The sequence below is a fragment of the Pongo abelii genome, chromosome 1, assembly GCF_028885655.2.
Source record: "Pongo abelii isolate AG06213 chromosome 1, NHGRI_mPonAbe1-v2.0_pri, whole genome shotgun sequence".
In the NCBI taxonomy this organism is placed as follows: domain Eukaryota; kingdom Metazoa; phylum Chordata; class Mammalia; order Primates; family Hominidae; genus Pongo; species Pongo abelii.
Window position 1 is genome coordinate 100,723,069 of NC_071985.2, and position 24,255 is coordinate 100,747,323.

Consider the following 24,255-nt stretch of genomic DNA (forward strand, 5'->3'; position numbering starts at 1 on the left):
AGGATTACAGGCGTGAGCCACCGCGCCTGACCTAAAACATATTATTATTATTATTTTTTTTTTCTTTGAGATGGAGTTTCACTCTTTTTGCCCAGGCTGGAGTGCAATGGTGCGATCTCGGCTCATTGCAACCTCCGCCTCCTGGGTTCAAGCGATTCTCCTCTCAGCCTCCTGAGTAGCTGGGATTACAGACATGCACCACCACGTCTGGCTAATTTTGTATTTTTAGTAGAGTTGGAGTTTCTCCATGTTGGTCAGGCTGGTCTGGAACTCCTGACGTCAGGTGATCCACCCGCCTCGGCCTCCCAAAGTGCTGGGATTACAGGTGTGAGCCACCGTGCCCGGCTTAACATATTCTTTAAGAAAGGTTTTCTGGACTGTTTGTTGAACTTGAGATGATCATTATTTCGTCCGAAGTCTTCTGTAGATAGGCCTCTGTTTTGGGCACTAGGAGATGGAGTAGCTTAAAGAGCTCCTAATTCAGTGGGCTCTGAGTCAGAACAGGAGCACAGGAGTAGGGGCAAATTGATGAACTCCAATGTGGAATGTATAAAAGTTGAGGGGATGCAAAGTGGCTAGACTTGGTTAGTTTTGATTAGTCAAGACTTTCTTGAGATTAGTTTCGGGTAGAATTTGGCATAGAGAAATGTATAATAAAGAACATTCTAGTGTCTGGGCCTCTCACCCAGAAGCCACGTATCATATGGTTGCTCATTGTTCTAAATGAACAGAAAGGCTTTATTCTACTATCTCCTTGTTACAGAAGGGAGTCAGATTGCAGTGGGGGAGAAAGCTGACTTACTGGAACCCAGGAAGGACAGTGCCATCCTGGGTGACCCTTCCCTCATGACAGAAGTCCTTCTCTGGAGCAAGGCAGTCACTAGGCAATCACTCAAAGGATGGAGTTCATAGGTGTCCATCCTTCTTCTACCTGGCTAATTTCTATAGCCATGGCTGCAGGGAGCTCCCTGAGCCAGATGGATGGGCTAGAGGTCCCTGGGGGATTCCCCCACCCAAGGCTGCTGGGATAACTGTCAACAGTGTTCTTGTCTCTTCCAGGCTCCTCTGGCCCAGCCTGAGTCCCCCACCGCCTCAGCTGGAGATGAGCCCCGGTCCACTCCTGAGTCTGGAGACTCAGACAAGGAGTCAGTTGGCAGCAGTTCCACCAGCAACGAAGGTGGCTGGCGGAAGGAGAAGTCAAAGCGAGATCGGGAGAAGGACAAGAAGAAAGCAGATTCTGTGGCTAACAAACTGGGCAGCTTTGGCAAAACCTTGGGCAGCAAGCTCAAGAAGAACATGGGGGGCCTGATGCACAGCAAGGGTTCGAAGCCTGGAGGGGTGGGGACAGGGTCGGGGGGAAGCAGTGGCACTGAGACACTGGAGAAGAAGAAGAAAAACTCACTGAAGAGCTGGAAGGGTGGCAAGGAGGAGGCAGCTGGAGATGGGCCTGTGTCTGAGAAGCCCCCAGCTGAGTCTGTTGGTAACGGAGGGAGCAAGTATAGCCAGGAGGTGATGCAGAGCCTGAGCATTCTGAGGACTGCCATGCAAGGGGAGGGGAAGTTTATTTTTGTTGGAACCCTGAAGATGGGTCACCGTCACCAGTATCAGGAGGAGATGATCCAGCGCTACCTTTCTGATGCTGAGGAGAGATTCCTGGCAGAACAGAAGCAGAAGGAGGCAGAGAGGAAGATCATGAATGGAGGAATAGGGGGTGGCCCTCCTCCAGCCAAAAAGCCAGAGCCAGATGCTAGGGAAGAGCAGCCGACCGGTCCCCCAGCAGAGTCCAGGGCAATGGCATTTTCCACTGGCTACCCTGGGGACTTTACTATCCCTCGGCCTTCTGGGGGTGGAGTCCACTGCCAGGAACCCCGGAGGCAGTTGGCAGGGGGTCCATGTGTCGGGGGTCTACCACCATATGCCACCTTCCCCAGACAGTGCCCTCCTGGGCGACCCTACCCCCACCAGGACAGCATCCCTTCTCTGGAGCCAGGAAGCCACTCTAAGGATGGACTTCACAGGGGTACCTTGTTACCACCCCCCTACCGAGTGGCTGATTCCTACAGCAATGGCTACAGAGAGCCCCCTGAGCCAGATGGATGGGCTGGAGGTCTCCGGGGGCTTCCCCCAACTCAGACCAAATGCAAACAACCGAACTGCAGCTTCTATGGACACCCTGAGACAAACAACTTCTGTTCCTGTTGTTACAGGGAAGAACTGAGGAGGAGGGAGCGGGAACTGGATGGGGAGCTCCTGGTGCACAGGTTCTGAACGGGTGGAACATTGAAGGGCAAGGAGGCTAAACAAAGTTAAGCTCAACTAATTGGCTCATCAAGAACACAGTCCCCATGTTGAGGGGGCAAATGCAGTAATGTTTGTGGGAGCCTGGCTGGAAACTTTTAAATGTGTGCACACAGTGCTGTCAGGCTGGCAAGAGCAGGTCGGGGCTGGATGGCACCTCAGGGGCTGTACTATTCCTCTGCAGAGCTTGACTTGATGAGATTTGAGGTACAAGGGGGAAAGATGGCGATTCTGTCTTATAACCTCCTGGGTCCCATCCAGGGACCTAAGAGAAAGTAGCAGGGGAAGGTTTGGTGTGTGGGGGTGGGAGGTGGGCAGAAGTCTTGGGGAGGAATGGGCAAAGGAGGTTCTCAGTCAATAAAACCAAAGTTCTTTAGGTTGGGAAAAAGCACATGGTGGTGGAGTGAGAAGTGTGGAGGGGAAGTGGGAAATTGGACACATTTGCTATTGATTTGAATTAAGGTAGAAATTAAGGTTGGATAAATTCTTCCCCTTGAAGGATCTGGAAAGACAAGGCAGTAATGTGTCCTCATGGGTGCCTGTTAGGAGGTGGGGGTAGTTTAAATCCGTTTGTTTAGATGGGAAAGGGAGGAACTTAAAAGGGAAATCCTTTTCCTCTTAAGCTTTATTTCCTTCCAAGCAGTCATATGTCATCTGTTACAGTTTGAGAAGAGATTGCTGATTACCCCCATCTTTTCCTCATCTAAGTCTTTAATTGTATTTGTTTAAAGGGAAGAGCATGGTGAAAACAGCCGTCATGTGTGTTGCATTTTCTCCAGGTGAATTGGGGCAGAGCTGATCTATTTTTTAACCACAGCAATAACCATACGTTGGGGTTTGAGCGCACCTTGGGAGGGGTGGGAGGACAGACATTTTAGCCAGAGACTGTTTAAAACAAAACCAAAAACCTAAGTAGAGCATTACAGTCCTCTGTGGCTGCTGTGTTTCTGCAGAAAGCAACTTATTTTATTGACTTTTTTTTTTTTTTTTAAGGAAAAGAAATAAAAAGACCCCAGCAAGCAAAAACATTTAAAAAATGATTTTTTTTCTCCTACTTAAGTGGTTCTTTCTCCCTTTGCTCTACTTTTGGAGAATGAACTTAACATCCCGGCTTCTTATGTTAAGCCATAGCTGACCTTAATCTGTGGTTAGTTTATTAAAATAATTAAAAATACTTTATAAGAAGAGATATTTTTGATATTAGGACTGATGTTGAAACATATAGGGGCAATTTATAAAAAGGTAGTTAGAGAAATATATTTTAGTGAACTATAACCACAGAGCACAGATGACTCCCAATGAGCTGATCTGTCTTTAGGTTTCTCCCTTTCCCTGACCCTTCCTTGTTCTTTAGGGGCTGGGAGTGGGGATGTGGACACAGTAGGGGGAGCTACTTCTCATTTTGCACAAAGCACAAGTCTGAACAGCCTATGCTCTGGCCAGAGCCATTTCTAAGAGCTTTAAACCGGAAGACCTATCCTGGGCCAATTTTCCTTTTTCTTTATATTTTTTTCCGGGAAAAAAAGTCAACTATGCAATTGTATACACTCCCGGGTGCATGTGAAGAAGGGGAATAAGTGTACTTATGTGTCCAGAGTATTAACTGGGGCTGTTTTTCTGTGTTTGGATTTCTCTTTTGAGGTATGTACTCATAACCCATCCCTTGGAATGTAATCCCCACATTTGATCTAAAGCACTTGCGTGTGCATGCATGCGCGTGCGTGCATATGTGTGTGTGTGTTTTCCTCCTCGGTAGCCAGTCAAGATTGTCCTTGTTGGAAATGCTCACAGTTTAGAAAGGTTATTTTCTCCTCAACAAACTCAAAAGTCACCTATTTTCCAAATCTGATTTAATAATTTCCTATGGCTATTAATTCTTAGGGTTTTCTTTGAAAATAGATTTGTTTTAAGGAAGCAGTGAGATTCCAAAGGAAGGGATGTGTATATGTCTAGGCAGGTCTGGAACCTGGTATGAGATGAGCACTCCCCTAAGGTGCAAAATTTAAGGGTTACTATAAAACTCATTAATCAAGATACTTTAAAAAATGCAGTATTTTAAAAAATTAATGCAAAAAATTTATGTTGAATAAAATAGCGAAATCTTACAGGATCTGACAGGATTGAGATTAGGAGGAGGGAAGTGAGGCTGAATTGAATAAGTATGGGGATGAATCCTTATTTAAATTTTTGATACATTGTCCATCATAGATTTTTTACATTAATTGTGAATTTTTAAAAATGTTGCATTAAAATAGTATTTATCTTGGTTACTGGGTTTTTTGGCACTCCTTAAATTTTGTGCCCAAGGTGAGTGCTTTGCTCACCTCACCCTAGTTACGTCCCTGTTTCTGTGATTTGAACAACACTAGTGGGAACACCACTGTGTGCGCCTCCACCCCCATCACACACCAAACAACAGGTGGCTCAGACACCCTGAATTTGCACAGCTCACCTAGCTTTCCTAATTGAGGCCTTCATATCATAGAATGCTGGCCTGGACCAATAGGAATGAAAACAGACCAGGGGTTTTCCCAGAGAATAAAGCCGGAAAAGTTTTGATTCTCCACTAGACTGCTGTGTTTGGATTTGATCTGTTGTTAGATTCTAGTTAACACTTTTGTTTTTAAAAACTGAGGACAAATGAACAAAAAACCTTGTATCATGTTTGTTTTTATTTATAAGTTAGCCAGTCCCAATTCCTTTTGCCTTATTTTCAAATAAAAAAAGATGGAAATTTTGAGGGGTGGTCTAGGGGTGAATATGGTAAAATGGGGCTTTAGGCCTTATAGCTTTTTATTAAGAAATAAATTATTTTTTTTATTTGGGAGGGTAACTATTTATTGAGGCATTGAAAAACCTCTCCATTCTAAGGATGAGAGACCCTGAGACAATGGATATTTTTTATAGGAGAGAGTGAAGTTTGTTTTGCTTCATTCTTTCAGGGAGGGTCTTAGTGGGATGGGGGGAGGTGAAGGAATAATGCCTGGGAAATTAATATAGATTCAGCTTGGTTTGTGGTATTTTGGGAAGATGAGGGAATAGAAGAGGCAAGCCCATGTCGTTACTGGGTTGGGGAGAAGGAAAGAAGGGGCATATGGCCTGCACTTGAAATGGGCAGAAAAAATCCTTAGTTAAGGAGGGGTGTGTAAGTGAAGGGGGAAGGTAGACCCTTTAACCCCAAGTGAGGGATGATATCATCTCTCAGGCTTAAATTCAAGTGCACTTAGTTCCTTTAATCCAGGGCAACTGGGGTACCTACTGAAGTTTTTAATGGAGAGGGGAGATTTTCAGGGTTCTTGTTTTTTCCTTTTTGATGTTAGACAGTGCTACTCCCTCCCTGCTGTGCTGTCTGCCCCATCTCCAATGGAGTAAGTATTACTGTAGGATAGGCCTCTGCTTCTCCCTTAACCTATGCTGCATTTATTGAAAGTTACAAGATTTAACCAGAAGTTTTTCCTCCATACTGGCTTTTATCAACAAAATAAAAAGATTATATCCAAAGATTTTTTTAAAGATTCAGTCTTTTTAAGGAGTGGGGATGGTGTTAAACTCAGTGCTGTAGAGGGCAGTGGAAGGGAAGTACCTTGCCTCTATTAGCTCAGTTTTTTTTTCCTATCAAGCAAAACTAAGGCCCACAGAGAAACAAGAATTAGCAGTGACTTCGTGTTGTATATCTGCGGGGTAATGCTGAGCCCAAAAGAATGAAGCTGGTTTTGAATGTGTTCTGAGAACCTAGCTTTTGCCATTCTTACTCCTTTTAGCCATGTGTCCAAGGTTCCAGTCACATTTTTTTTTTCTCAATAAGGAGTATTTCAGAGATGATTGTCTCTGAATTACTCAGACACCTCTGGACTCTGAGTCTTCTTTCTTTTTACTTTTTCTTTTTTTTTGTTTTGAGATGGAGTCTCGCTCAGCCGCCCAGGCTGGAGTGCAGTGGTGCGATCTCGGCTCACTCCAACCACCGTCTCCTGGGTTCAAGCGATTCTCCCGTCTCAGCCTCCCAAGTGGCTGGGATTACAGGCACCCACAATCATGCCCGGCTAATTTTTGTATTTTAGTAGAGATGGGGTTTCACCATGTTGGCCAGGCTGATCTTGAACTCCTGACCTCAGGTGATCCACCAGCCTCGGCCTCCCAAAGTGCTGGGATTACAGGCATGAGCCACCGCGACTGGCCTCTGTGTCTTCCTTCTCCAGTGAGTCAGTGCCCCAGACATATAGCCACAGGTGAGAAGACAGAATTAGAAGCCCCTTCCTGGCCTGGAATCACCTGCACTCCAGATTTTTCTAATTTCTTTCTTTCCCTCCAGGCCTTTCAACTATAGATTTGGATGAGTCATGCAGGCATTCTGTCTCTTCTACTTTGCAGACAGCCAGTCTGCAAATCAGAGGGTATTTTGCCCCCATACATTGGTTGGGTAACAAAATATTACGATGTCCCCATGTAGGCTTTCTCCGTGCCATCTCCTGCATTGGCCAAGTGGGTAAGGGGCAGTACAAAAGAGCAATGGAAGCTGGCTGGCAGCAGTTAAGAGGAATGGGGGTGGGAAGGACCTTGGCCTCTTTCTGTGCTTATAACTGGATCTGTGACTCATCTTGTGAGTCACTCAGCTCCACCTCCCTCCTCCGGCTGCCCCTCCCAGCAGCCTTTACTCCTGGCACAAACCTGCAGCCAGACCAGGATTCTGAAAATGGAAAAATCTGATATAGTGCCTTGCCTCTCCACCATTCCCTTCATCTAGTACTTCTACTGGGGGTGTGTGGGGTGGTGAAGGCAGCCTTAACCCTCAGCTCCTGCCCACTCCATTCCTGGTTAAGTACTGATCCAAATCACCCAATTCTTTTCTCCTCTTGATTTCCCCCCACCCCCTCCTTTTTTTTTTTTTTTTTGAGACGGAGTTTCGCTCTTGTCGCCCAGGATGGAGTGCAATGGCGCGATCCCGGCTCACTGCAACCTTCGTCTCCTGGGTTCAAGTGATTCTCCTGCCTCAGGCTCCCGAGTAGCTGGGATTACAGGCGCCCACCACCATGCCTGGCTAATTTTTTTTTTTTTTAGTAGATTCGGGTTTCACCATGTTGGCCTGGCTGGACTCGCATTCCTGACCTCGGGTGATCCGCCCACCTCAGCCTTCCAAAGTGCTGGGATTACAGGCATGAGCCACCACACCCCTACCCCCCGATTTTTTTTCTCTGTGTTCCTCCACTGTCTCCACACCTCAAAGTGCTAAAGAATAGAATGAGGCTCTTGAATGAAGGATGGTGGTGAGAAGGAATGTGGATAATGGGATTTAAAAGTTATGGTACACACCTCTTCCTATGCTTTTTTTTTTTTTTTTTTTTTTTTTTTTTGCGATGGAGTCTTGCTCTGTTGCCCAGGCTGGAGTGTAGTCATTAGATCTTGGCTCACTGCAACCTCTGCTTCCTGGGTTCAAGCGATTCTCCTGCCTCAGCCTCTCAAGTAGCTGGGATTATAGGTGTAAGCCACCACGCCTGGCTAATTTTTGTATTTTCAGTAGAGATGGGGCTTCATCATGTTGGCCAGGTGGTCTTGAACTGCTGACCTCAAGTGATCTGCCTGCCTTGGCCTTCCAAAATGCTTGGGATTACAGGCGTGAGCCACTATGCCTGGTCCCTATTTTCTTTTTACAACAGACCTTGGGAAATATTTTCTTCCCCCAAGAGGTTGAGGCCCATGGAATGCATTAGGGGGAGGTGGGGTGGTGGTGCTCTGTAGCCTTTAGGACTTCTAGAATCAGGCTTCTGGGCCACCTTCCTAGCAGGTGTATACTCTTTGTTCCAGACTGACTTCCTGTCTCACAATATCTTCACTATTTCCACAGTTGCAGCCAAGACAGGAAACTGAAAGCTGAGGCCAGAAGGGTGGTGTACCGGGGGGAGGGGAAAATTGAGTGTCACTTTGGAAAACTGGGGCCCCCATCTAAGGATTGCTGCCTCTGTAGATTCAAAAGCAATATAACAGCAGCTCATTAACTCTTATTTTGTATTTTATTTTCTGTCTTTTTCATGTCTAAATAAAGATTTTTGCTTTGCTGTCCCCAAGTCCCCCTCCTTTAAAGGAGCTGCAGCTCCTTGACTTCTCTCCTTGTTCCCAGCTTTCCTTACCCATCTTTGCTTCTTGGGTTGCAGATGGGAGGGACGGGGGATGGACTATTGAGCTGAAGAGAGGTTTCCAGCCCTCACCTGTGAAAATCCTGAACATGAATCATTCATTTGGAGATCTGGTGTCTGGGTTGGAGGGGTGGAGTCACATACGGGAATGGGCACTTATTGCCAGTTGGTTGTGTATCTACGTGAGGGGCAAGACTAACTGGTAAGATCTTTTTGTCCCACCCACATCCCCAAGACTTGCACACAAACGTACTTGTGTCTGCATCTTGGACACGTTTCCATCTCTTTTTATACTTTTCCACTGCAGTCTTCACATGACGTCTGTGTCATGCCCTCTAGAGAAAGATATGCAAAACCACTTTAACCAGTTTCCCTGCTTCCTCACCTAATTCTTGGGCCTCTGCTGACAAAAATCCCCCCAGGTCTAATTTTCATTTTCTTCTGGAAGAGGCGGCAAGGAGGCTTGAACTCAACACTTTCACATTCCTACCCCTCTCCCTGCCCCAAACCCCTCTGAGAAGACAAAAGAACTGAGCTTTTAAGGGAAGTCATCACTGAGACACTCCAGAGAGGTAGCCCAGATGATTCCAGCTTCATAATCAATAGAACTGCTCCCCTCAAACGGTCTCCAGTACTCATGAACAGGAAGAGAACTGGGTCTGGGATTGGGGTAAAGAAGGGAGTCGATGTTTTTCTCTCAGTCCCCATTTCTCCCCCACTGTCCGTCTCAGACTCCACCGTTTCCTCTCCACTTTTCCAGAATTGTGTGTATTCTCCTTTAAGGGGCTGGGCATCTCTCCCGCCCTCTCCAGAGTCGACTGAAGTTTCCGAGGAGACTTCTCAGGCTGAGCTGGACACACCTTTCCAAGGACCCCCAAACTCTGCTCTGTGCACGTCAAATGCTCCTTTCCCTTGTGTCCAACCCCCTACCCCTCTCCCTAACTCCCCTCTTCTCAACAAGACTCAGCCTCTCCCCGAGGTGGGTGAGCATCCTTGAGGTTTCCTACCCTTAACTGCTGTGTCCCCGGATGGAGCCAGAGAAATGTGGTGGGGGGGCCGGGGCCAGAGTTTCAACATTGCCCCCCAGAAGGAGGAGCCAGAGATGGGGGTAAGGAGAAGGAATTTGGGGGGGGTGTCGGCAAGAGGGTGAGAATGGGGATGAGGTGGAGATAAAAGGGGGAAGCAAAGGCTCTAGAGGAGGAGGAGGGTGTGTCTGTCCTATCAGCTTCTGCTGATGGAGCCTGGTCTTTCTCATAGTCTCAAGTTCGTTGTCTCATTATCCATTAACCAGCCCCTCCCTTTACTGTCTACCAGCCCTGGTAGGTCTGGAGCTCCCCACAGACACTGATCTCAGTTTCCCCCGAGAGTGTGAGTGTAGGCCTCTAAAAGCAGCTGCCTTTGGGGAGTTGGGGAGCCTAGGGGTTAACTCTAGACCCCCCTCAACTCTCTGGACCAAAGTCTGTCCAGGAAAACAGGATGCCGGAGCCCAGGAGTCGTCAGCCTAGCAGTTGCCTGGCCTCCAGATGCCTCCCAGGTAATAATGCCCTATCACTCTCCAAAGACTCTTCCAAATGTCATCCTACACCAATCTTGTTTCATGCCCTCACCAAAGATACCCCTGTGTTCCTCTCCTGGCTCGAAGCACTTCTGCCTGAGGCTCGCTGTCCTCCCTGACAGCCTCTAGAGCTGGCTGAGAGCTGGACCTTGACATTCCTTCTGTTTCCTCGACCCTGTTACCCCTTTTCAAATTTACTTATTCAATACATAGTTAGTGCCTGCTATGTGCCAGGCCCTGTTCTAGGCTCTGTTCTAGTTACAGAAATTAAAAAATATATATCTTTCCTCATAAGCTTACATTGTAGTGGGCTTTGGGGAGGATTTTAATCTTCCCTATTTAGATCTCCCTTTCTTGGAGGGGTGGGTGTATCTAAGTGTGGTCAACACTGGGAATAGTCATAACAGGGCTTCCCTTCTTCCCCTTTAGGGGAGCAGATCCTAGCATGGGCCCCAGGGGTGAGGAAGGGCCTGGAACCGGAATTGTCTGGAACCCTGATCTGTACCAACTTTAGGGTCACCTTCCAGCCCTGTGGATGGCAGTGGAATCAGGTGAGATGGTTGGGGCCACAGCAATGACAGCTAGTGGGAAATGGGTAGGGGAGTCTAGCAGGATTTAGACAAACATTATGGGTTAAGGGCTGTCTTTTGAATGTATCATTGATAATCAGTGGGAACTCTCTCTAGGGTGATTGCCCCCTAGAAGGGATTGGGGCTGCCAGGGTAGGAAAATGAGGGCGATTTCAGATGTCTACCCAGTAATGTGCTTCGTCTAGGACACTCCCTTGAGCAGTGAATACGATTTTGCCCTGGTCAACATTGGGCGATTAGAGGCTGGTAAGTTGGGGGGGGTTTGGTGAAGGGGTTCACTGGGGGTGTTGGAACTCCCTCCTCCTCATCCTTCCTCTGTTCTCAGAAAACAGCAGGGATGGAGTGGGATGGGCTGCAAGAGTCCCTTCTGGAGGGACTCTGGTCCATGGTTACACTGTTCTGTACCTCTTGACTTCAGTGAGCGGCTTGTCCCGAGTCCAGCTCCTCCGTCCAGGGTCCCTGCTTAAATTTATCCCTGAGGAGATTCTGCTTCATGGCCGAGACTTCCGGCTGCTCAGAGTTGGTTTTGAGGCTGGAGGCCTAGAGCCTCAGGCTTTTCAGGTAAGAGGCCCCTAACCTGAGGCTTTCTCTTCACCTCAGAACCTTGGGATCCTCTCCCTGACAATTTCTGAGACTCCTCCAGCCTCTGGGATCCTCTCATCATTCCCCCTGCTTCTCTCAAGGAAAGGGCAAAAGGCTGGGATAAATGATTGAGTGATGAGAGTAAAGAGCCTACGCTCTAGCCTTACTCTATTAATTACCAGCAGTGTGACTGTGGGCAAGTTTCCTCCTCTGAAAAACCAGGATTCCTCCCAGAATCATCATTCTAGGATTCTGTGGTTCCAGATTCGCTCTCCCGACCCCAGTCCCCATGACCTGAGGAAGCCCCCTTCTCTAGGGACTGTCTTCACTGTTCTTCTTCATTCTTGGCAAAGAGAGTGGAGCAACACATGGGCTCCATTTCCTTCTTTTCACTTACTCAGCCTAAGCCAAAAGGATGGAATGTCCTTTCCTCTGCAGGTGACCATGGCCATTGTCCAAGCCAGAGCTCAGAGCAATCAAGCCCAACAGTATTCGGGGATAACCCTGAGCAAGGCTGGTGAGTGAGAGTGCTTTAGGGTAAGGAAGAGTCTGAAAAAGCAGAGGATGGCTGATGACAAAGAGCTGAGAAGCTGTCTCTGATTTTCTCCTTCCACCTCTATGTCTCACTGCTGTTCTAGGCCAGGGTTCTGGCTCCAGAAAACCACCAATTCCTCTCATGGAGACAGCGGAAGACTGGGAGACTGAGCGGAAGAAGCAGGCAGCCAGAGGCTGGAGGGTCAGCACGGTCAACGAGAGGTTCGACGTAGCCACCAGGTGATCCCCCAGTGCACCCCAACCCTGCTGCTCTCCCAATCTTCCCTTAGTTCCTTGATCCTCTAAAGCTAGGACTTCCCACAAACTCCAGCCTCCTAGGACACCCACAAAGCTATCTCCTTTGCCTCCTAGATCCCTAAACCTGAAATCCCTTGGAATGGTCCCTCTGAAGCAGCTTCCTTGTAATAAGAGCTTTACATTATAATGAAGTCACTGAGCCAAACTGTAATATCACTCTCATTTCACAGCCTCCCCCGTTACTTCTGGGTCCCTAACCGAATTCTGGACAGTGAGGTCAGGAGAGCATTTGGCCACTTTCATCAGGGCCGTGGACCGGTCAGTGTGAGGGTTAGGGTAATGGCTGTGCATTAGAGGGTCATGTGGACCAGGGACATCGTGGAGGGAGGAACCTCTGTGAGGTCAGTGTGGGGGCAAGGGTAGCATGGAGCTAGACATTTCTCCCACAATGACCCTCTTCTGCCCCATGTGAAGCGCTTGTCCTGGCATCACCCTGGGGGCAGTGATCTTCTCCGCTGTGGAGGCTTCTATACAGCCAGTGACCCTAACAAGGAGGATATCAGGTGAGGGAGGCTTGATGAGAAGAAACAAGGGTTAGGTGCTCAGGGCAGACTCCTCTTATTTCCTGACTCCCTCCCCTCCAGAGCAGTGGAGTTGATGCTCCAGGCTGGGCATTCAGATGTTGTCCTGGTAGACACTATGGATGAGCTGCCCAGCCTTGCAGATGTCCAACTTGCCCACCTGAGGCTGAGGGCCCTCTGCCTGCCTGGTGAGAATAACCTTTGACCCCTCACCCTCACCCCTAGGTCTGCTGAGCCTAACCTGGTTTACCCTTTGCTTGCTGTAGATGAGTAGCTCTTTAGTCCAATGAGCCTGTTTTCTTTTCTTTTTTTTTCTTGAGACGGAGTCTCGGCTGGGCGTGGTGGCTCACGCCTGTAATCCTACCACTATGGGAGGCCGAGGCGGGCAGATCACTTGAGGGCAGGAGTTCGAGACCAACCTGACCAACATGGTGAAACCCCGTTTCTACTAAAAATAAAAAAAAAAAATTAGCTGGGTGCGGTGGCCGACGCCTGTAATCCCAGCTACTTGGGAGGCTGAGGCACGAGAATCGCTTGAACTCAGGAGGCGGGTGAACTGAGAATGTGCCATTGCATGCCAGCCTGGGCGACAAGAGTGAAACTTGTCTTAAAAAAAAAAAAAAAAAAAGGCAGATGAGACGGAGTCTCCCTCTGTGGCCCAGGCTGGAGTGCAGTGGTGTGATCTCGGCTCACTGCAACCTCCAACTCCCGCGTTCAAGCGATTCTCCTGCCTCATCCTCCCGAGTAGCTGGGATTACAGGCACCCGCCACCATGCCTGGCTAATTTTTGTATTTTTAGTAGAGACGAGGTTTCACCATGTTCCCCATGTTAGACTAGGCTGGTCTCGAACTCCTCAGGTGATCCACCTACCTCGGCCTCCTAAAGCGCTGGGATTACAGGCATGAGCCGTCGTGCCCGGCCAATGAGACTGTTTTCTACTTACCTCCCATCTCTCCCACCTCTCCCACAGACTCACTGATTTCCTGTCTTCTTGACCCCAATTTATTCTTTAAACAGCTTGAGACATAATGTACATACCATAAAATTTACCCTTCACTGAAGTATACAATTCAGTGAGTTTTATTATATTTACAATGTTGTACAACCATCACCACAGTTTAATTTTAGAAACCATCCTGGCCATTTACAATTACTTTTCATTCCTGTTCTTAACCCAGCAGGCTATCAACCTGAATCCTGAATCCTGAGTTCTAATCTCTTTGCCTTTCTGATCTTTCTACCCTCTATCAGATTCATCTGTAGCTGAGGATAAATGGCTTTCAGCCCTGGAAGGAACACGATGGCTGGACTATGTCAGGTACTCCCTCGCTTCTTCTAGCCATCATTTATAATTCAACTTTCCTCAACCTTCTGTTAACTTGGGGTCCTAAATGGCCTTTCTTTAGTTCTTCTCCTCGATTTCCCAAGAAGACTGCCATTTTCTGCTCTTTAGAAGGAGGAGGGGTAGGATTTGGAGTCAGCCTTATTCCATCCCATGACCCATCACTCCGTTCCCCTAGGCTTATTATTCTTCCTCCCTCTTCCTCACCTGCTCCTCCAGGGCTTGTCTTCGAAAGGCCAGTGACATTTCAGTATTAGTGACATCCAGGGTTCGTTCTGTAGTACTTCAAGGTGAGTTCCTTGGTTAAGCCCATTCCATTCCTTGCCTCTTTTCTTTACCCACCTGACCAGATTGCATTCAAGGAGGGAGACCCATAAGGCTTCTTCCTCTCCCGTTCCTGGGAACTACCTGCGAGCTCTACTCTCATCCTTCAGTGCTACCTCTGCCTCCCCATCACAACTTGTGGTCCCTGACACTAGGATGGTCTTAGCCCCTTTGTTCCTTTACTTCCATCAGTGGATGGGGACTGGGGTTGGGGTGGGAAGGACAGTGTGGAAGCTGGTTTGAGAATTGTAATTCTGCCCCTTACATGTGAAACTGGGTATTTCTATCCAGGTGGAGTCTAGGAAGTAAATCATTCAAGGTCTTTGTTTTCTCTTCACTTCTACCCCAAACCTTTCCCGTCTGTGCCTCTCACTTCTCCTTGCCGTATTTCTCTTCTCATTCTCTTCTGCCCTAGTTTCTTGGACCCCTCTTCTTTGTCCCTTCTTCCTCTTTATCACCCAGAGCGCGGTGATCGTGATCTCAACGGCCTCCTCTCTTCACTCGTCCAGCTGCTTTCAGCCCCCGAAGCCCGAACACTGTTTGGCTTCCAATCACTAGTGCAGCGAGAGTGGGTGGCAGCTGGACATCCCTTCCTGACTCGGCTTGGGGGAACTGGGGCCAGTGAAGAGGTGAGAATGATTCGGGATGGCATCGGGGGGATATTACTAAAGAAGAGAATGAGAAATTATTTTGTATAATCCATTGGAGGTGAATCCGGTCAGAAGGGCCCCGAGGTTAGGCTGAGATGAAGATCCTGATGAGTGAGGCCTCACAAGCCCCTGCTACCCTCAATTCAGATTTTCATTCCCTGACCTCCATAGTTCCCCCTATTCCCTGTGTTCTCCATTCCCTTATCATCTCGTCATCCTCCCTCTTTGGGTCCCAATAATTCCTTCCAACCTCTTAATTTCTTTTCAGGCTCCGGTGTTTCTCCTCTTCCTTGATTGTGTCTGGCAGCTCCTCCAGCAGTTTCCAGCTGATTTTGAATTCTCTGAGTTTTTCCTTCTTGCTCTTCATGACAGTGTCAGGGTTCCTGACACCCTTACCTTCCTGAGAAATACCCCCTGGGAGCGCGGAAAGCAGAGCGGACAGGTCAGTGACTTCTATTTTTGACTCGTGTTTTTTATTCCATTGAGATGTACTCTCTGAAGTTTGGTCTTGATTTGTTTTATGAGAAGTGAGGTCTGTGAGTGGGGAGGGGGAAATTGATTCTCATTTTCAGGACGAGGCTTTTGTCCTACATCTTTCCTGGAATAAGAGGTGAGAATCTCATGATTTGTCTCTAGATGTGGGAGGATTGTGTGTAACCATCCTTTTTCTTGCTTCCTCTGTCCAGTTAAACTCCTATACACAAGTCTACACCCCAGGATACTCCCAGCCCCCAGCTGGGAACTCTTTTAACCTGCAGCTGTCTGTCTGGGACTGGGATTTACGCTATAGCAATGCACAGATACTACAATTCCAGAATCCTGGCTATGACCCAGAACACTGTCCAGATTCCTGGCTCCCTAGACCGCAGGTGAAGTGTCTAAACTTCCTAAATTCCCTCGGCGTTCCCACAGGCTCATGCTACTAGACAGTGAGAAGTGAAAGACACAATGTCTTGAGTTCCTTAGGGAAAGCTACTCCACTACTCTTCTGCAGCTGTCACTTATAGTCCCTGGGTGTCCCTAGGAAGACAGAAGACCTAGAATAGCACAGAGGGCACCCTTTTTGTCCTTCCTCAAGTCTGTTTACTCATCTTCCTGTCTCATGCACACATAAGTTGCCCTAAAATCAACCTTAATCAGTCCTGAGGCCTAGTTGAAGCCTAATGAGGAGGGTAGAAGAGTTCTCATGGGGAGGCTTGTAGTTCTAGTCACCAGTGCAGTGAGTGGGTGGCAGCAGGGCACCCTATCCTGATTCAGATTGGGGAAACTAGGGTTATCTGGTCTCTCCGTTGCCAGTTGATCTCCTTTTCCCTTTAGCCAAGCTTCATGGTTCCTGGACCCCCCAGTTCTGTGTGGCTCTTCTCTAGAGGAGCATTGACCCCCCTGAATCAGCTCTGTCCTTGGCGGGACAGTCCCTCCCTGCTGGCAGTCTCTTCTCGTTGGCTCCCTCGACCTGCTATCTCCTCTGAAAGCCTGGCTGACCAGGAATGGGGTCTCCCCTCACATTGGGGAGCTTGCCCTTTACCTCCAGGGCTGCTGCTGCCTGGGTATCTGGGACCCCAGATCAGGCTCTGGAGACGCTGCTACTTGAGGGGAAGGCCTGAGGTCCAGGTAAGAAGGGAAAATAGACTGGGAGTGGGAGAAGGGACTTGGCTCTGCTGAACCAGATGTACAGGAGCTGTAAAGGCAAGGAGCTGAAGGCTGAGGGTCTGGGAGGTGAAGTTCTACTCCTCTTGGCATCAAACAAGGTTTGGGAGTGTAGGAGGTGCGGGAAAGTGCTTGTGGCTTAGATTAAGTGGAATTTAGGGCATAGCTGGAAGGGGAAACAGAATTAAAGACACCAGAAGTAGCAGAGAAGCAGGGGGCCAGAGCTACAACAGTATTCCTCTCTGTTCCTCTTTGCCTCCTCCCCAGATGGGCCTCTCAGCTCCCACAATCTCTGGCCTCCAGGATGAGCTATCCCATCTTCAGGAGTTATTACGGAAATGGACACCAAGAATATCTCCTGAAGATCACTCCAAGGAAAGAGATCCACATACCATTCTCAATCCCACTGAAATTGCTGGCATTCTCAAAGGCAGGGCAGAGGGGGATCTGGGGTAGAGGAGGGTTCTGTCTTTTTTTTTTTTGTATCTGGACTTGCAGCCTTAGCTTTCACACTTCAGCCCTTAAGTTCACTAAGACGTTCTGAGTTTCTCCTGCAGATGGTGGTGTTAACTGCTCCAACTCTTGTCTTGCTTAGTTCCTACAAATATTTTTGCTTCTTGTCATTTGAAGGATTAAGAAACAAAAACAATCCAGAAATTGATCGGTTTTTTTAGGCCAATTCCATCCCTTCTGGATAACCAGATGTTAAATCATGAGATCAGAGATGCTGTTCATCAGTCCCAACAAGATGGCCTAGAAATCGCATTCTCACCTCGCCTTGCTGCTGCTTTAATTCCAAGTTCTATTTCTTCCCTTATAGTTTTCTATGGGAATGAGGCTGATACAGGAAACACCCTGTCTCCTCTGTATTTTTGTAGTGGAATTTCTATTTAAGGGGCTCATTAAAGCATAGTATTTATACACATTGCTGGCATTGTTTCTTGTGTTTGAATAAAGGATTCTCCTAGGTAGGAAAGTGGTGGGTAAAAGGTGTGTATGACCCAAGAGAGGAAGGCATCCACCATATTATTGCTAAGGAAATAAGGGAACTGGGTTTGGTGAGGCTCTGCAGAATTCAAGTGCAATTTGGGGAAAGGGTTCTCTTGTGTGTGTCTCCCATTTAGAGGCAGATGGGGCCAGAGTGTTCTAGAGATCCAGACTCTAGAGCTCCGATCCCACCCAACCCTCAGCTGTGGTCACACACCAACTCGGAGCAGCCCTCACCCTCCCCATGCAATTACGACGAGGTGAGCGCAGACGTCACTCCAGCTCAGACATTTCGCAGTCTCCTCCCCTGAGGGAAAACCAAATACCTCCAGCCCAAATCAGGGCTGTGAGGCCAAATCTGCAAGAAGGCTGCAGGCGAGATGGAAGGCTCCCTCTGCGCCTGAAAGCAGCCAAGTCCTCGGGTTGGGGGGAAATCTTCAGCACATCCTTCTCTGGACAACAAAAGAAGAATCACTGTCCACAAAATATATTAAAAGAAATTTTTGTTCTTTTAGCTTTCGAATTTACATTTTTGGGAGCAGTGTGATTCTTTCAAGTCTAGCAGTGCATTAAGAGGGTCTGAGCGTTTCCGTTCCGCCCTCCTCGCTAAGACCACCAGCAGCGGCACCTCAAGCCGGGAGCTGAGGATTCTACCGCCCGACCCAGGTTAAGTCTGGGAGGCTCCTAAGATGGCTGCAGCCGCTTCCAGGCACCTCCTCTTCCGCGGTCCCGCCCACCACTACGTCCGCCTTCGCCCCGGAAGTGGAAGTCGTGCTGAGGTCAGAAGGCGGAACCGCTGCTGGGAGACGGCGGGTTCTTTTTCGCCATGGCTGCCGGGCCCATCTCCGAGCGGAACCAGGGTAACAGGACGGGGAAAGTCTGGAATGGGCTCAGCGTGGCTAGGAGGCCCCGACTACAGCCAGCAGTGCCTCTGCAGGGGTGGGAGACTGGACTCCTCCCTTCCCCAGAGGGCGCGAGACCGGCCCCGTGCTTGTTGGGGGCGGGGTGGCCGGGTGCTGGCTGAGGCCTGTGGGTGTGATACTTACGTCCGGTCCCCTGCTGACTTCTCACTCAAAAAATCAAAAAAATCCACTCAGAATACTAAATTAGACTTCAGAGGATTCCCGAAGTCTTGGGAAGAGAGAAGTTTAAGGGTTTAAACTTGTTTTTTTGCTCCTGTCTCCTACCCCGGTCCCCAGTTCCCCTAGTTGGGTTCCGTCTTCATGTTTCCATCACCTCCTTCCTTCCCGTTACACTCTCACCCTTGCTGTTTTTGCTCTCTCCCTTCAGATGCCACTGTGTACGTGGGGGGCCTGGATGAGAAGGTTAGTGAACCGCTGCTGTGGGAACTGTTTCTCCAGGCTGGACCAGTAGTCAACACCCACATGCCAAAGGATAGAGTCACTGGCCAGCACCAAGGTGGGTACATGACAAGGGTCGAATTGCTCTCGGAGGGTCCCAGCAGTATTCACAACTGTTTTGGAATAACATGAGCAACCTAAAGATTTTTTTCTTTTAAGCCTCTGTTCAGTTTATTTCTGGAACCATTCTTAAGTAAAGTGAGGTTGTTTCTTTCTTGTTCTTTGTGATTAGAGGGTAGATGAGTTTTACCGCATTTTCAGTCTCTTTACTTACGTTGTTAACCTCCTCTTCTCCACTTCTCCAGGCTATGGCTTTGTGGAATTCTTGAGTGAGGAAGATGCTGACTATGCCATTAAGATCATGAACATGATCAAACTCTATGGGAAGCCAATACGGGTGAACAAAGCATCAGCTCACAACAAAAACCTGGATGTAGGGGCCAACATTTTCATTGGGAACCTGGACCCTGAGATTGATGAGAAGTTGCTTTATGATACTTTCAGCGCCTTTGGGGTCATCTTACAAACCCCCAAGATTATGCGGGACCCTGACACAGGCAACTCCAAAGGTTATGCCTTTATTAATTTTGCTTCATTTGACGCTTCGGATGCAGCAATTGAAGCCATGAATGGGCAATACCTCTGTAACCGCCCTATCACCGTATCTTATGCCTTCAAGAAGGACTCCAAGGGTGAGCGCCATGGCTCAGCAGCCGAACGACTTCTGGCAGCTCAGAACCCGCTCTCCCAGGCTGATCGCCCTCATCAGCTTTTTGCAGATGCACCTCCTCCACCCTCTGCTCCCAATCCTGTGGTATCATCATTGGGGTCTGGGCTTCCTCCACCAGGTAAAGCTTTTGGTTAAGATATGTTTGTCTTAAGGTTGGGGGAGAGGGTCAGGAGGAAGAAAAAAACGAGTCTGAAAGGGGGACAGGGGACATTGAGCAGTGAGTTGATGGGAAGAGGACTGAGGGGTGATGGTAGTGGTGGAGAAGAAAGTTGTTGGGTTTCTTTAGGAGGGCGAAGTTGCTTGACTTTTCTAACATTGCTTTTGATTTTAGAGCACTGGGAGGAGAGGGAAAGAGCTCACCCTGCCTGGAGAGGCCAGATCAGGACAGGCTCTTTAAAGACATTTTCTCCTCACTACCATTAACTCTTCCTTTTTCCATTTCCTCTATAGGCATGCCTCCTCCTGGCTCCTTCCCACCCCCAGTGCCACCTCCTGGAGCCCTCCCACCTGGGATACCCCCAGCCATGCCCCCACCACCTATGCCTCCTGGGGCTGCAGGACATGGCCCCCCATCGGCAGGAACCCCAGGGGCAGGACATCCTGGTCATGGACACTCACATCCTCACCCGTTCCCACCGGGTGGGATGCCCCATCCAGGTAGGTGTGCTTTGTTGGGAAAGGGAGGGAAGAGCTTGGTAGAGTATCTCTATTACCACTCACCCTGCTGCCCTTTGTTTCTCAATAGTAACAGTTTCAGAGTTTTCCTTTCCTTCAGACATTCTATTATAAAAACATACAAAATGCTGTCTAACATCTACCACCCTGAATCCATTTCTTAAGTTTTTCTGACAAGTAGACTCTGCTTGCCAGTTTTTATTTCTTTAACCTTTAGTTCCATTCTCTTCTCTGACTCCACCTCAAAGTGGTGACCTAATTGCCAAATCTCGGGGACGCTTCTGCTTCTTTTCTAGTTTGACCTCTGATGTACTTGAAACTAGTCGTGTCCTCCTGTTTGAAATTCTTGTCTCTTTTTGCTTTTGCTTTTCTAGGTCCTCCACCCCTCTCTCTGACTGCTTAATCTCAGCTGCCGTGATAGACTCATGTCTACTTGTGCCTAGATTTTTGTGCTTGTTTCTCTTTTCTGTATATATCTATAGTTTTAATTGGATATATACTGATGCCTCCTAGATCTGTATCTCTAGTCCATAGCTGTTGACATTCCAGATCCTTAATGCTGCTGCTTAATAGATAGCATCACTTTTCTATCCCTCTCCTTCAAACTCATTCTTCCTCTAGCGTTCTTTTTTTTTCAGGTGCTTAATTCATGAATCTGAGAGCTATGTTTGACTGCTCCCTATCACCCCACTCTTAATACCAAGTCTTATTTATATCAGTGGCATCTCTCCCCATGGCCAGTGCCCTAGTTCAGTCTCTCATTCCCTCATTATTTTACACTTAATTTATTGTAATCTCCTGCCACTTTGACTCCAGTTTTCCCTAACTTTGATCTACTTTCACAGTGTAGGTTTTTTAAGACACAGATGTGCACACACTTGCTCAAAATTCCTCTGTTGCTCCCTTTGACCTACAGAGTAAGACCCAAACTCATTACCATAGCATTCACAGCTCTTCATGATCTGGCCCCTGCCCCTCATTTCTATAACTGCATTTTGCTCCTGATTACTGAGTTAACTGGCATTTCCTGGAACACACTGTGCTATTTGCCACATCTGTGACTTGCACATGGTAATCTTTCTGCTTGGGATGCTTTCTTCCCATGATCTCCTCCTGAAGTATTCATCCTTTAGAATTAGATCTTTGCTTAGACAGTATGTCCTCTGCTACTTTCTCAAATCCTATCAACAGAGTTATTACTCCACTTGTTATATACTTCATCATTACTATTGTAGTACCGAAATCATGCAAGAAGCAAGCAAAGAGGGTAAGGAGTTGATTGAGTAATTGGCTGATTGGTTGGTTTGTGCTGTTGGAATAGGGTCAAGGATAGGGAGCACTTTTTACCACCCTTCTTTTTTTATTTTTTATTTTGGTGATGAGGTCTCACTCTGTCATCCAGGCTGGAGTACAGTGGTATATAGTTTTGGCTCACTGTAGCCTTGATGTCCCAGGCCCAAGTGATCCTCCCACCTCAGCCTCCTGAGTAGCTGGGAATACAGGCACACACCACCATGCCTGGCTAATTAAAAGTATTTTTTGATAGAGATGGGGTCTCATTATGTTGCCCAGGCTGTTCTTGAACTCCTGGGCTCAAGTGATCAACCTAGGCCTCCCAAAGTGCTGGGATTATTGGCATGAGCCTCTGTGCCCAGCCACCCTTATTTTCTGTACCCTTTTTTCTATATAGTTCTCTTTCTGATGTCACTTTCTTTCTAATTTTGTTTTCTTCCTTTCTCTATTTTCTTTGCCTCCTTCTCTTTGTCTCTTCTTGTGTCTGTTTTATTTTCATAGGGATGTCACAGATGCAGCTGGCACACCATGGCCCTCATGGCTTAGGACATCCCCACGCTGGACCCCCAGGCTCTGGGGGGCAGCCACCGCCCCGACCACCACCTGGAATGCCTCATCCTGGACCTCCTCCAATGGGCATGCCCCCCCGAGGGCCTCCATTCGGATCTCCCATGGGTAAGTCGGCTCTAGCCACCTCCCTTATCTGTACCTGTCATGTTCTTATAGCTTCCTGTAGGCACACCCCTTGTCCCGTGCCCTTATTAACTTTTCTTTTACTCCTTGCAGGTCACCCAGGTCCTATGCCTCCGCATGGTATGCGTGGACCTCCTCCACTGATGCCCCCCCATGGATACACTGGCCCTCCACGACCCCCACCCTATGGCTACCAGAGGGGGCCTCTCCCTCCACCCAGACCCACTCCCCGGCCACCAGTTCCCCCTCGAGGCCCACTTCGAGGCCCTCTCCCTCAGTAAATTCACATTTTCCTTCCTCCTGTTACATCTTCCCAATATCTTTTCTATTCCTTGGACCAATCAGAGATGTTGTAGCTCCTTGGGGCTAAGGTACTAATCCCTTTCAGCACCCCCACTCCATTCCCCTTTTTAATGTAACTTTTTCCACAGGAGGTATTTCTTTTTTATGTTGGTCCTGAGTATTTTGCAAATGCACAGAGAAAATAAAACTAAACTCCATGTTTATTTGTGGTGTTTTCCTTGACAACAGTAACTTTTCTCTTTTTCTTTAAGAAGAGATGTCAGAGTATCATGGAAAGAATGGTAAGGTAGGAGTAGGAGCAAGGGTGCTTACTCCACATTTTAAAGCCTTATTCTGTAATGTGCTGTTGCAGTTGCTGAGTTTTGCTGTGCACTAGAGTAATTGTTTCCTTACATAGAGCTTATCTTCTAGTTTGGAAGATAGGGACCCAATATCTATAGCATAGGATCGTCATGTTTTTTTGTTTCTTTTTATTATTTGGAGACACGGTCTTGCTCTGTTGCCTAGGCTGGAGTGCAGTGGCACGATCACGGCTCACTGTGGCCCCAACCTCCCAGGCTCAGGTGATTCTCCCACCACAGCCTCCCAAGTAGCTGGGACCACAGATGTGTGCCACCACACCCAGCTAATTTTTGTATTTTTTGTAGAGGTGAGATTTCGCCATATTGCCCAGACTGGTTTTGAACTCCTGGGCTCAAGCAATCCCCCCTGCCTCAGCCTCCCAAAGTGCTGGGATTACAGACGTGAGCCACCTCACCCAGCCGGACTATTGTTTTAAAGTGAACAGATGTATCTGGAGATAGTCTGGCAAAAATGAAGTAACATGCACTAAGCAATTCATTGCAGCACTGTTACAATGGCAGTAGATTGGAAACTCACATCTCCATCAGTAAAGGGACGGGTTGAATAAACTGATAAATTCATGCAGCAGAGTACTGTGCATCTGTAAAAAGGAATGTAAAAAGGATCTCCAAGTGAAGATCTCTACATACTGCTGTGGAGAGATCTCCAAGAGAAGAAAATAATGTGTGTAGTGTGCTACCTTCTCTAAGGGTGGCATATATATATATGTATTTACTTAACGTTTTTAAAAATGGGTAAACCAGCTACTCAGGAGGCTGAGGCAGGAGAATCACTTGAACCTGGGAGGCGGAGGCTGCAGTGAGCCGAGATCACGCCATTGCACTCCAGCCTGGGCGACAGAGCGAGACTCCATCTCAAAAAAAAAAAAAAAAGGATAAACCAAATACTAATGGAAATTGATAACACTGGGGAGGGAGGGGATATTGAGGGAAGCTGGATTCTCTGAGTATACTGTGTTAATGTGTTTTTCATTTGGAACAATATAGATGTGTTACATAATTACAAAACGAAGTTAAAATGAGTAAATGGAGACAGTAAATGTTCCATACATGTTCCATTTTGTTCTGTTCCTACAGATGTCTGTAAACAGTCATCTCAGATAAGGAGTTTGTATTTCAATTTTTTTCTTATTTCTCAGTCCTTCCAAACTTGATTTTCATCACATGTAAATCTCAGTTTAAAGACTTTTCAGTAGACCAAATCCAATGGCCTTTTTCTCCCCCATGTTCTTTGCCACATTAATCCTGTTAAGTCACCCCTTTCTTGAAGTGCCCTCTGGCTTATGTAACCGTGAACTTTACTAAATTCTACGCAAGAAGTGAGCGTGGCCCTCTTGTTCTCTTCCATCATTCTCATTAAC

The 24,255-nt window shown here is 47.7% G+C and overlaps 3 protein-coding genes across 9 annotated transcripts in view; all 3 read left to right on the forward strand.

Annotated features, from left to right (window-relative positions):
* Window positions 1–4,867, forward strand: part of OTUD7B (OTU deubiquitinase 7B) — a 128,735-nt gene extending 123,868 nt beyond the window's left edge. For all 4 annotated transcript variants that reach the window (XM_063727791.1, XM_002810297.4, XM_054528342.2 and 1 more), the window contains one exon: window positions 1,060–4,867. In XM_063727791.1, the coding sequence (XP_063583861.1) occupies window positions 1,060–2,268 (1,209 nt within the window). In that variant the 3' untranslated portion in view covers window positions 2,269–4,867. The remainder of the gene's footprint in view (window positions 1–1,059) is intronic.
* A 3,478-nt stretch (window positions 4,868–8,345) lies between these two features.
* On the forward strand, window positions 8,346–17,415 carry MTMR11 (myotubularin related protein 11). 4 transcript variants are annotated; one of them, XM_063727801.1, is made up of 18 exons: window positions 8,346–8,628; window positions 9,187–9,534; window positions 9,885–9,960; window positions 10,411–10,532; window positions 10,757–10,817; window positions 10,990–11,132; window positions 11,592–11,670; window positions 11,792–11,927; window positions 12,176–12,263; window positions 12,420–12,508; window positions 12,590–12,714; window positions 13,779–13,845; window positions 14,089–14,159; window positions 14,656–14,822; window positions 15,112–15,285; window positions 15,530–15,712; window positions 16,161–16,454; window positions 16,758–17,415. In XM_063727801.1, the coding sequence occupies exons 2-18, from the start codon at window positions 9,469–9,471 to the stop codon at window positions 16,944–16,946; spliced, it is 2,130 nt and encodes a 709-aa protein (XP_063583871.1). In that variant the 5' UTR covers window positions 8,346–8,628; window positions 9,187–9,468; the 3' UTR covers window positions 16,947–17,415. The 4 variants fall into 4 exon arrangements, with proteins under 4 accessions (XP_063583871.1, XP_063583867.1, XP_063583876.1 ...); XM_063727797.1 differs by having other exon boundaries at window positions 8,346–9,405; XM_063727806.1 differs by lacking the exons at window positions 12,176–12,263; window positions 12,420–12,508.
* Window positions 17,416–17,508: 93 nt separating this feature from the next.
* Window positions 17,509–22,735, forward strand: SF3B4 (splicing factor 3b subunit 4). Its single transcript, XM_024250558.3, has 7 exons — window positions 17,509–17,737; window positions 17,993–18,337; window positions 18,768–18,896; window positions 19,144–19,686; window positions 20,019–20,225; window positions 22,038–22,211; window positions 22,323–22,735. The coding sequence occupies exons 2-7, from the start codon at window positions 18,304–18,306 to the stop codon at window positions 22,508–22,510; spliced, it is 1,275 nt and encodes a 424-aa protein (XP_024106326.1). The 5' UTR covers window positions 17,509–17,737; window positions 17,993–18,303; the 3' UTR covers window positions 22,511–22,735.
* Window positions 22,736–24,255: the final 1,520 nt, after the last annotated feature.

Bases quoted from the DNA above. Each gene is read 5' to 3' on its own strand.
- MTMR11 (XM_063727797.1), top strand. From the start codon at position 9,064: ATGAACAGGAAGAGAACTGGGTCTGGGATTGGGGTAAAGAAGGGAGTC. The intron at 11,928-12,175 runs GTGATCCCCCAG...CTCATTTCACAG, and splicing joins AGGTTCGACGTAGCCACCAG to CCTCCCCCGTTACTTCTGGG. The intron at 14,823-15,111 runs GTGAGAATGATT...ATTTCTTTTCAG, and splicing joins GAACTGGGGCCAGTGAAGAG to GCTCCGGTGTTTCTCCTCTT.
- SF3B4 (XM_024250558.3), top strand. From the start codon at position 18,304: ATGGCTGCCGGGCCCATCTCCGAGCGGAACCAGG. The intron at 19,687-20,018 runs GTAAAGCTTTTG...TTTCCTCTATAG, and splicing joins GTCTGGGCTTCCTCCACCAG to GCATGCCTCCTCCTGGCTCC. The intron at 22,212-22,322 runs GTAAGTCGGCTC...TACTCCTTGCAG, and splicing joins TCCATTCGGATCTCCCATGG to GTCACCCAGGTCCTATGCCT.